Source organism: Salmo salar, chromosome 20 (assembly GCF_965601325.2).
Source record: "Salmo salar chromosome 20, fSalSal1, whole genome shotgun sequence".
Taxonomy (NCBI): Eukaryota; Metazoa; Chordata; class Actinopteri; order Salmoniformes; family Salmonidae; genus Salmo; species Salmo salar.
The window spans coordinates 22,672,044-22,684,727 of NC_138310.1; the positions used below are offsets into that span (position 1 = coordinate 22,672,044).

General features: G+C 39.6%; 1 protein-coding gene across 8 annotated transcripts in view; it reads right to left on the minus strand.

The window, feature by feature from the left end:
* Window positions 1-12,179, minus strand: part of LOC106579892 (pre-B-cell leukemia transcription factor 3) — a 74,114-nt gene extending 61,935 nt beyond the window's left edge. For 2 of the 8 annotated variants that reach the window (XM_045703085.2, XM_082966289.1), the window contains exons 1-2: window positions 10,771-12,177; window positions 9,946-10,019 (exon numbers count right to left, since the gene is read on the minus strand). In XM_045703085.2, coding sequence (XP_045559041.2) covers window positions 9,946-10,019; window positions 10,771-10,964 — 268 coding nt within the window. In that variant the 5' untranslated portion in view covers window positions 10,965-12,177. Of the gene's footprint in view, window positions 1-9,945; window positions 10,020-10,770 lie in introns of all 8 variants that reach the window. The other 6 variants (XM_014160240.3, XM_014160239.3, XM_014160234.3 and 3 more) reach the window with 5 other exon arrangements.
* Between the last annotated feature and the right edge of the window lie 505 nt (window positions 12,180-12,684).

Below are 12,684 nucleotides of genomic sequence, written 5' to 3' on the forward strand. Positions count from 1 at the left end.
CATGGATCTAGGTTGCCAACATGTCATTAACTGTGTTATAATATCTATAGACATGTAGTGAAGATATTAGGGACATCTGTTAATCAAATCAAGCAAACATCAGTCAATACCTGTTATGTTGTAATATAAGTAATTCCATATATCAGTAGGTGCTTTTCCTTTCCCATGTACTTCCTAACAGCCATAACTCCAGGAAAGACTGAGTACTCCCAACAGCATGCTAGTGGACAGGATACCAGCTCACAAATCTGGGGAGCGGACCCATCCTAAATTCATTAGGAGGAACCATCCAATCTCCCACTGGAAAAAAGGGAGAGAAAAATAGCAGTAATGTACTCTGGGTGACCTCCACTTTCTAAAGGGAAGAGAAGCCAGCCTTTTTCGCTTTTCAATGCCCGTCAATATGGAGTAAAAGGAGGGACAGCGTTCCCCTGCTCGCCGTCATTAATCATGGCTTTCTGGGAGCAAGAGCGTATTAATTTCTGTCATCCCAAACATCATTGCGTATTGTTATGGCACGGCTCAGTCCTCATTCACCACCAGGCGTTACCCGCTCGTCCTGGCTGAGGGAATACAGGCCCGGTGTGGCTATGTTTCAGAGCAAGAGGCCTTTATCCCTGGGGCTCTGACACCAATTAAGCCATTTCACCAAGAGACGAAAACAGGACCCGCCGTTTCACTGTAACATGAGCCAGAACCTAGTCGTTGGCCACTTGCCATCTTTCCATTGCTTCAGCCCACAAAAATGAACTTCAAGGGCTTAGGTGAAGAAAAAGAAAGATACATTTAGAGTAGGCTTATACATTCACCAACCCTTGCTTGAGTAAATATGACGCAAGAAGAGGAAGGGGATTTCAGTCCCTTGTGTATTGTTCTAGGAGTAGTAGATAGTAAATCTGGATCACTCAATAATAGTAGGATTCTCTGTGTGTTCAACACCAGGAACCAATATGTTGCCTTTAAAACAAATACAGCCCCATCATGAAATTGTTTTCATCTGACCTTCAATATATATTTCACTTTTTCTATCATTATCTTAATGTTGAGTAAAAATAGACAATCTCTGTTCCATTTGAATAGTATAATGTAAGGCAGTACAGTATTTATTGATGACTTCAAAGCTGGTCATACAGTTGTCGTTAGACATTTACATCTGCTTTTACATTTTTATGGTTGCCTTTTGGCAGGCAGCAGAGTGGGGCTTGTCAGGGCAGCGGCAGAATAATGCAAGGTTTGTTATGAATTAAATATTAGAAATCTTAACACAGCAGCCAATAAGAATTATTTGCCTTATTAAAGCAGCAGCAGAAGACGCTGATTAAATTTTCATTGCATTGCAGTCTTTTTCCCATTTCGGCCTTCAATATATCATTCTAATGTGTGAAACATGTGGAACAATGGCTTGTGGAACAATGGGAGTCTTCATTTCAGCTGAACAAATAAGGATAGAACTTTAGAAAACACCTTTTGTGAAGATACATATGGTACAGCAAGGGAGAAAACGGACTACAATCATGCGTTGTTATTCGACGTGTGTGTGTGATAACATTGATAATGATTTGAACACAGTAGCAGCCTTGCAATGTTGTACTGTTATAAATGCTCAAATAACATCTGTAAATCTAATAGCCTACATCTGAAAAGGCCAACACTTCTCTGAGAGAAAAACTGATCACCTGTAAGAGTTACATTCACTATACATGTTACTGTATTAGGTGGATAATATTATATTAATCATATAACCTAAAAAAAAAAACGACTAATCATAAAAGAGATAAACCCCAAAACAAATAAGATCATCCAAATATATTTCCTGTGAACACCTCTGTACTAAAAACCATTATGGCATGTTGGTTGTCCACATGTAATGTGTATGGAGAGTAAATGAACATCAGGCATCTATTGCCCCATGAGAAAATCTCTTCCCTGAAACACTGGAGCTAATGAAATGGGGACCTATAAATAGCAGTATCATTACTGACAGCAGACCAGTCTCTCCATCTGACCCTCTTTACACTAATAACTGCTATATGGCAATATAGCTCCACCATCTAAGAATGCTGCGTTAAAACATTAACACCAAGATTGGGCTCAGATAAAGAAACTCTATAGGAAACATCCGGTAACCAAACCTTTAGTTGTATCATTGCTATAACTGTGTAACAGTCTTCCCCATGGTCCAGTGTCTCAGTTACCTGACCTGATCTGGGATCAGCTCTTACTGAATCAATATCACTTATCGCACCATAAGACACTTTCAGACTAGTCCTCAATAGGCTTGAACTGAATATTACCGACACAAATCTAGCAATGTATAATTGAGAAAATGTCATTAAGTAAACATGAAACGAATTGATTTAACAGACATACTCGCTGTCAAATCTATATCTGAAAGGAACCATCCAGCGAGGTCTGCATGGGTAAATGGTCATTTTACATTTTGCTGTAGACATAAACACTGTGGTGGGTGGATGGCTTTTTAAGCTTTTACGCTTGCTGACAAAATTATTGATGACAACACATCACAAATTGTACTTATTTCATATACACATGTCAGGGGAAAAGTATAAAATATTGAAAACAGCGGTGGCTGGTGGAACATTCACTTTAAATGAAAATGTAATGTTTCAATACTGAGCACAATTTGGTTAACCTGCAAAGAATAGCTGCCGAGTCAAAGGTGATATCGAATTCATCAGCCGGTCTATTTCTGGTCTGTAGAGCGCGCAGCCGCGGCAATATATTAGAGGAGATGCCATGCTAACAGATGCCGGGGCCCTGATAGAGAACAAGCTACCTCCTCCATGTTGCTGTGCCCCTAAAACATCTACACCATCTCAGTTCCTCCATCAACATAAGGGCACCATGTAGCCCACAGGGGGAAACATTATGACCTCTGGCCCCTGGAGAGGAGGGCTTAGCTACGCAACGATCACAAGGGAAATAGTGTAGAAAAAGAAATGATATATTCTGCAGGGATTGAACATCTCGAGTAACTCACACGTAAGACAAACGTATTACCACTGATTTTCTTTTTTTTTTAAGCCAACTGAATTGATCAACTCCAATGAAATTACAATACCAGAATTCTGGCTATGAGTTAATATTCTATATGTTCATATTCTCTGTGTTTTCTTGAATAACAAAGAATGGAGCAAACCGAGGGATCTGAGGTAGAAGGTACTTATTAAATGAAACATGAGCTCATCTAAAGAGTTGGGGGTGGGGGAGCAGAGACCACATTTATTAAATGAGATTAGCAAATATAAGACAATGTCATTGATACCCAGACTGGGTCAATGTGGGAGGAGCCTTTCTGCCTGATGGAGGACGAACAATGCTGAGGAGGATCTGAGAGATTTATTCTAATTTTCTTTTCTATTATTCATCACGCTTCAGCAGCATGTTGGTTCAGGTGGGATACTCTGTTTGGTTAGCAGAGAGAGAGGCACCAGAACATTGAGGATAATGGAGAGTGCACAGAAAGCAAGCAAGGGCCATGCTGCTCCAAGCTTTACCGATGTCAAGCGTGTGAAATAAACGTGTGGCAGACACGAAGAAGTATTCCTTGACAGCCACATTCCTACAGCTGTAACCCCTCAATTTCAATCAATCCTTCCCTTTTGCATCCCAAGCAGCCTCTCCTGGCTGCCACCGCCTGAAGATAGCTATTTCACCACCTCTGTCATGCCTAATTAACAACGCAGATGTACAATTTAGAAATTTCGCAATTAACCTACTAAAATATTGTTGGAGGATGCTAATTCTTATGCCAGTTGCCATAAAGACTCATTTGCATAACGTATGTGGAAAAAACAATTATGGGCTGTTGTTCGCATAGGAGCCCACAGAAAACGCTTCCAGCTATAGAAATGGGAGCGAGAGAGGCAAGTGCAAGGTTCTGCGTGAGTACAGATGGAGGGACATCAGCACCAGCGGATTATCGTTCAAATGCAGCTCATTCAGATCAGAATCAGATTCCGGTGCTGCTATATACTGTAGGATTCAGGATAACAAAATACAACAAATACTCAGAGCATGTGAAAGCATGAGATTACAGATTTTCCCTCCCTATTGATACTGATATGCACACTACTTTTTCTCTATTCTCTCTTTGTCATATGCTCGCTCTTTTTTCTCTGTTGTTAGGAGAAAGGAGGGAATTTGGGAGCTGCTTAGATAACAGCCCCATCTTCCCAATCCCCTGCCCGCTGCAGAGGAAGCACAAGTGGCCCTGCCATTGAGACGGCCAGGAACCCAGCTGTGAGAGAACCATTCTGCCGAGCGCTATCTAGTCACTGCAGCCACATCACTGAGGCACTCTCAAACAAAAAGCAGCCAAAGTCAATTGTCTGTCTGCTGAATAGCTTTCTGTTCCCCGGCATACATTGACTCTGGTATTGTGCGCAAATCAACACTATATACAAAAAAAAAAATGGTAAAGAACAAGGCAGTCTTCACAAATATTGACTTTTGATCTTGGGCCATGGTAAGGATACTGATATCATTAACTTAGATTGTTTTCTCAATGTAATAATAATACTAACACAAATACTAGTAATACTAATAAAAAATACTATTACTACTACTACTACTGATAATAATAATAATAATAATGGGATGTCAAATTAACAACAAACTAGATTAAGGTGGCTCATTAACTCTGTCAGAGAGCCTTGAAATTAATGTTCCCTATAGGTTTGAGAAATGCTTACCCCTAAAACCTAACAATATTTACGCAAGGTAATGCTTTTACTCAGCCTTGCATGTGGTTAATTACAACCTCACTCTGAAATTAATTCAGCCAGTCCAGTGTTCATAACCACAGCGGGCACATAGATGAACAAACAGACACATTTTGTAGCATGTTCAGCAGTGTGTTCAGTAGTGTGAGGAGGCTAACATAATGCTGTCCAATACAATGCTGACATTCCCCTAGTATGTTAGTGTAGCTAGTCTCTCTAATCCTCTGCTCTACACACTGGATCTGGGCATTTATCAGCCTGAGCCTCCTGCACTCTCTTACCTCTCCAGACCTCCCGTTTCTGACCTTGATGAGTCAAAGGTCAGGAAAACAACAGGTCAATAAGCAGCCAGGAGGAGTGCAGTGCAGCTGAGAGAGCTGTGAAGAGGACTAAGCCTCTCAGTGGCGCACTGTGATTTAGATTGTAATAGTTTTCTGTAATCTCTTTCTATTGATTAAACCTCACATCAAAGAGGAGTCCTGCTGCAGAACCTCTCTTTTCCTGGTCAGAAATACCATATGGAGGTAATCTTTCACCGTTGTTATTCTTGCTGCTCCCGCTGCTGCTGAAAGCCTCTCTTCCAGGGCGAGAGAGGGGAAAGGAGAGCAAGGGAAAACAAACCCAGCACATCTGATTAGCACTGAGATCTCCCTCCACAATGCACTGTAGTTCTTCCTCAAGCTAAGGCAGAAAGAAATGACAGCATACTTATCTTTTTAGAGTTTACTTTTCTTTATCTGCCCCTGACATGCTGGGCACAATTCAGAAGAGGTGTGGAAAAAAGGAATGTTGAAGAACAAACCTGTGTGATCTTTTGCAGATTGCTAGTGTCAAACATGATGAGAGAGAAAAAACAAAATGGGCAAAAGGGCACAGAATTCTAGCAGTTTTAGCAATATCGCACATTCAGCTCATTGAAATGCAAAACCAAGAGAAAGTGAAAAAACAAACCCCTCCTGCTAAAAACACTCAATTTACTGACAAGCAAATGACTTCATGCTGCCACTTAATCTCATTTCTTCCATAATGCCCTCTAATTACCATATCAAAGTGAATTAATACTTCTAGGGTTTTAGCAATGAGGAAATCTGCTCTAGGTCTACAATAAGAGTGCCAAAAATCCTCCGAACACTAGAAACAGCCTTGCATTGCAAAATCCATCTGTCTGTTTACCAGTCAAGTGCATCCTTCTCTCTTTCCCAACCACACAACACGGGCTACTGACCCAAGCGGAAAAATAGATTTAAGTTAACCCCCCGCCCTTGACGCCATGCACCGAGGTCCCTGGTGAGTTTCTGAGATTCTAAGTGGGAGGCATACATACATTAATTCTCCACACAGGTTGAAATGGCCGTCGTATTTCTAACACACATATTAATGTAAAGATTCTAGATACATATCAGGTACTGTTTCACATTTTTCCACTGGAGCTGTTTAAGAGAGCCTTGATACAACTACTCTACTTTTCTCCCAAAAATACATTTTCTGCGCAGTTTTGAAGCACATACTTTAAACATAAAATAATTAAAGCCGTGTTTGTTTGTTGCACTGCTGTCAAATTCATGGTTGGAAATGATTTTCACCGGATGGGATCATTGCATGGTTAAATGACATTGGGATTGTGTGTCACTTGAACAGACATGAAAGGGGCAAAGATTCACAGGGGCATGTGAATGGCCCACAGTGGGAAAGAAAAACAACCCGGTCAAGAAGGCCACCAGACCAGCTGAGCTCTGTCAATGGCTAAGAGGGGGGAGGCTGTGACTCCAAACCACATGTTAACCACACGCACACTCACACAGATACACACTCACACAGACACACAGACACACACACAGATACACACACACACTCAAGACAGATACACACATCATCCATTCACTCTTTAAACAAATGTAAATACGTGTGTTTGCTGTCATTGTTTACATGGCTACAATACAAACACTTCTGGTTTGATTTAGCCTGTTTTTATTTATGCTTGATACAGTGTGATCCAAGAATAATAATGAGCATTTCATATATCTGAAGATTGCTCTCTCCTTTGATTTACGATTAAATATCTTATCAAACTAATTGCATTGAATTGCATTATGTATCTATTGATAAAGTATAATCAAATGAAGGCACTGGAGTATCTGGTTACAATGAGATCAATAATGTCCACCTGTCAAATGTTTTCATACATATAAGATGTAGACAAAACTGCAAACAAGCAAAAAACACACACACACACACACACACACCTCTGAATTTTGAGGCACATCTCAATTCAAAATAGAAAGTGGATTTAAATTCATAAAAGTAAAAACAATAACTTTACAGCTACTTCCAAATGCCAAAAGGCACACAAAACACACACTGATCAGAGGGACTGGGATAGAGAAAATGTACAACCAGAAGAAGCATTACTACACAGCCCTTTCTAAATTGAGTGCTCAAACAACGTAGTACAGAATAATATTGTTTAGTGGAAAAATACATTGAAACAAAGGCTATCAAAGGGATTAAAGAAGATTACAACAACTGAGCTGGTAAACAAGCTCATTTAAATAATTTGCATACTTGGAGACTCTATTCCTCATACATATTTAATTAGATCTTTAATGTAATATGAAATATAAATATGTAAAAAGTAATCCAATATGTGCCCATGGAGATTTGAGTTCTACAGGTGGGGTTTAGATCTGAAAGCGTATAGGGAAACATACATATTGTGTGTGTGTTTATATTGATGCATGGATTCATCTATAATGCACACACAGAAGCATACAGTATACTGTACGCACATTCGCTCACACACTATTACATCGAGCTAAACCATCCAGTGATCACATTGTCCCTTTTTCTTACACGATCGCTCTCTCGCTTTGCCTCTTCCTTTTCGACAGGCATAAAGAATGCATCAAGTAGGCTAGGCAGCCAAGCGGGCCCTTCTCTTGCCCCTGTGGACACCTCCTGTGGCCAAGAAGTTCATTAAGTTTTATGGTCTTCCCCAAGTCACTTCTGCTTATTATTAGCCCCACAAAGGCCACAAATCTGGCAAGCCATCACTATTTTGAAGCAGTAGCAAATGAATGTCATTTAAGTTTTTTTTGTATGATAGGCTACTTTCCTATGTTTTAAAATGGGTTTAAGAGTTTACCGGTATTTGACAGCTGTCATCACTCTTTCTCTCTCTACAGACACCAATATACAAAACTTAGACCTGACCGGCATGTAGGGGAAAATGCCAAATGCTTACATCACTCTTGTAATCCAATGTATTATTTCTTGTAGTCATTAACTAATGCAACTCTGCCATTGGTATCAAATATACCAAATATATCAAATATTCACTAGCAAGAGTAAGTATAATGCTCCTGGCAACAGATTGAAAGAAAACTTTCCACAACTTGAAAACTTTAAAATGAAAAGGACATTTTATATTAAATGTATTTAATAAAGTTCAATATTTTGGGCAAGAATAAGAGCCTGTGCCTGTTAGACTGTATAGGGTATTGGCCAAAAAATAAGCCACACACACTTTAACAATAATAATGAATTGCAATATTTTTTATTTGTTTCATATACACCTACAATACTGAAAACTTGTATTTGTACTTTACATTGCAGTGCAAACACATTTTTGTAATAGGTTTATATGTGAGAAGTTGACTAGCAGTAACCTCCTTTTGGCTCATAAAAATTGTGAGAGGAATCATATCCATGAGAAAGACCTTCTCCAATAATATGGGCATAAAATCCTTAGTATTTTTTGTCATATCCAAATGTTATATTATTTCTATTAGGTCCATATGATATCCATCTGGCCTTGGAATGACTGGCTACCTGTCCTAACAAAAGCATCACATCATTGGCTGTGGTGTTTGTGGCTTCTTATGAGCATTCTCCTTTCACCAAAACCTACAGGCCCACTCGACCTTGGGTAAACAACAGAAATTAAAAGGCGCATTATGATAAAATACTGTGCTATCAGGGTATCATATTTGATTTGCTGCATTTGCTGTGACGACAGGATTGCATGGCATCGCAACGCACAAGAAAGGTGCACAAGACAGGTTAACCCACTATTAGCAACCTATTCGTTTGTGGATTTATTAATTTTAGAATTTGAAAAAGGTGATCCTAAAGTCGCATGGTGCCACAATTGTCACTCACTCACACAGTGGACAGACACAATGTTGTTGTTTTGGGGGAGCTTGTTTCCCCTTTCGTGTTTTACGCATCATCTTACAGAAGGCTACTAAGATGACCAAACAAATGTAATATAAAAAAATATATACTTAACATTAATTATACATAATAATTAAAATCTTAAATCATGTCCTACTTTCTAACAATGTGTTAACCCCTAATACAATTACTAATTTGTATGCTACCCATTTGTATTAGGAAAGTAAAATGATGTGCAGAGACTGGTTCTAAAGACTGTCCACGAATGCCTGGCAAATATTTTCATGTTGTTTTCTATTAGGCTACACAATGCTGTTATATATACTTTACACCGTTTCATTGCACGTAGCTTGTCACGTTAGAAACGTCTGACTTTATTGATCCAATGAATGCTGAATGTGCGTTACAGATGGCAATAACGGTTAGATAGACTAGCGCTAATAATGTCAATAGTGATCCTGTGGTCAGAAAACCTCATTATGCAGGAGATTACAATGTAACTGACACATTTTGGGATTAATTTAAATCGTGAAAACAGGGATAATCACTGTAGGCTATACTTTCAATGTTAATAAAACACAACGATGCAGCATAGTTGAGATGCAGCTCACATAATGGGCGTTGTGTGGTGTACCCTAAAAACACCAAAGCCGGTGAATGTCCTTTATTTGTGCGAAACGGGAGAATGTGACGCACAGCGTAAACATGTGCAGGTTGCCAGCTCGTCCATGCCACGGCAATGGAACCATCGAATAACAACCCTCTATCAATTTGTACGTGGAGCACATAATACCTTTTTGCGGGGTATGGATGCTTCTCAACGGGTGAAACCATAGCCTACATTTTCCTGTTACAAATTTGCTCCATTGCGTAGGAGATTCTGTCTCCCGCTTGATAACATCGGATAAGGCTGCCTAGGGGAAAATAAAGATGGCGGTGTGCAAATGCGTTGAGGCTCCGCAATGTTTCCTATTATTACAGTCCTCGTGTTGTTTAATCCTACACTTTAATGCATGTGAAATCTTACCAGTTTTCTCTTTGATCTCGCAGAGGACGCTGAAGAGTGCAGGTTTCATTCTGTGGCAGTTCAGTCCATGTTTCCTGTTTCAGTTTGAGACAAGAACCAACATTGAAATATAGTCACTATAACACCACAGTTGTTAAAACTTTTAAGAAATGACTGAATAATGTCCTTGCTCTTTACAATAACTCCGAGGTCTTGCTCACTTTGCACATGGAGGATCTGTAGGTAATGTTGACATGCATCTCAAAGTTGTAACATAAAGAGTGCTTTGTCAACACGAATGACAATGGATGCATTGTTTGTTGAAATACTAACTATTCTGTATGACTTCAAAGTTTGTTTAAAAAAAGTTTATTTGTTGATAATTCACAATTGAAACTACTCAAGAGTGTACATTCAAAATTGTTACTAATGGAAAATAACTTGCTATGGAATTAAATTAGGACATTACCCAACGTTATTTTAAAATATCATGAGTTACTGTGAAACACATTATTCTACAAATACGCATCAATCAATGTTTACAGTAGCCCAGCCTACCAATACGCAACATTATATGTAAATGTAATATATAGCCTGCACTTTCCCCTAAAAGTTTTTGTAGACTCCACACTAGGCAAAGATGCAAGTGTCAAAACTGTTAGAATCACTGGATGACAGGTGTTAACTTTTTAATATACATTGGTCCCTGCAACTAATTGTCCGTGGGTTTCAGGTATGGAGCAGCATGTTATAGCCTAGCTACCTGTTATTACATGGACATTAATTTGCTATAGTGCGTAATGGTGCGTAAAGTGTTTTGTAGTGAAAACATATAAATGAACCAACTTTGCTTGCGCCTCGTCCAGACTTTGGTCAGTAATGGTCATTATTTGATGCAGAATGTCACCGATATCTTGTTTTCGCCCATCATCTGTCCCATCGTGTCCATGTGGAGGCTGCAGTCCCATGCCTCCTTGTACCGAGTGGCCAGCCAAGCTGACACCGCCGAGAGCCTGCATGATCCGGGCTTGTTCGTCCATAGTCAGCCGCAACAGAATCAATGCACTAAGCCACACAAACGGAAATTTAGCTTGAAAAACTCACATACAAAAACTACTAGTACATGTGTTGCGTTAAGGAGCTGAATATTGGTGATATTGCGCTTACGCGTATAAGAAAAAATAAATAAGTGAGTACCAGTGATGGTATCAATATCGCGTGTCCATGTAATCACTTTCTTACTATCTTGTTTATTTACGGTCCGAAGTGTGTGTAGTTATGAATGTTTATGTCCGAAAATGCATAAGCTATAATTCTTCAAAACTTCTTTGTCAAAATGACAGCCGCTGTCCCTCGTATCCTGCACGAGTCCTCTTGTCAATTCGTCTTTCTCTTTAGATTTGACGTGTTGGGTATTGCTGATCCTTGCTGATCTCTCATTTATTAGCGGTCTTCTTTTGATTATGTTTCCTCTTGCAATTCCTCTTGTAAATGTTCAAATCCCCATTATTGTGAGCGCGAAAAATATCCAAAGTGAAATTAAACAATGAGCAAGTGAATGAAAAAACAACAACAATTAAAAACAAAATACAACACTTAGGTAGTAAATGAGTACCTTCTACCTGTAAATGTATAGCAATTATTTCCAAGATAACTGCAAATTAAATAAATCATGAGCGGCATTGGTAGCCAAATGCAATAATAAAAAATATGAAATGTAGAAAAAAGTTAATAGCGTTAGTGGAAAAATTATAGAAAAAATAACAGCGAGAAATTAATTAGGCTACACGCTTTAAAGCGATGCGCAAAAATATCTGCCTGCTGAAATTTATGAGCCCGAGCCTCTGCCTGTGTGCTTTATGTTGTTTGATGGCAGCGGTAGTGAGCGATTGACAGTGTGCCAATGCCACTCACTCAGTGCAGACGTGTCAGAGCAAAAAAAATACTAAATCGGAATAAAAATGCACGCTCCGCCCTTCAGAGGAGGGGTCTATATTCTTGTCACTTCTCTCTGGAACCCCGAAAATAAAATGCTAGAGCAGTGCTTGAGATTGTTATTATAATGATGAAATAACGGTGGAGTCCCACTTGTCGTATGCCTTACCCGTGCACGTGCACCAACATGCCGTCATTCTCCACACATAATAAAAAATTTGAGTGTAACACACAAAATAAAATGCTTAGCAGAGTTTTATATAGTTTGATACAGAACTGATAATGAATTGCACTGACTCTTCGCTTCTCAGGGCTATGCTATGTATGGTCGTACCTACCAAGCCTTGCCTCATAGGGTGGGCAAGCAGTAGACATGTTTATAATATTGGAAGTAAACCTCATCGACCAATCAACGCTGTGTTTGAATGCGACTGACGACCAGGGTGCCCTATTGCTGGCCGATGTATGGTCCTGAAAGCCCACCCACCACATCCCTTCATGTACTTCTACAAAGGACATAGAGGAAGAGGCGAAGCGAGAGGTTTCACTCTCCCCAAAATCTGTCCAAAATAAGCCTTATGCGTTTCTATGGGTTTATTTGAGACCTAAGCTTGTCGCCTTTGGGACAATTACTCAAATTGTTAGGGTAGAGACATGAGCATCTCTTCATTATATATAGATCTCTGAAAGTATATAAACTTCTGATTGGTCGTTGCTATGGGTGACATCCATGGCACAAGCAGGCAGCACTGCTCAGCGCTCCCCTGCAGTTGCTATGGCAGCAGACAAGTTGTTGAGCTGGATGCAAGGCTGCAACCATAGAGA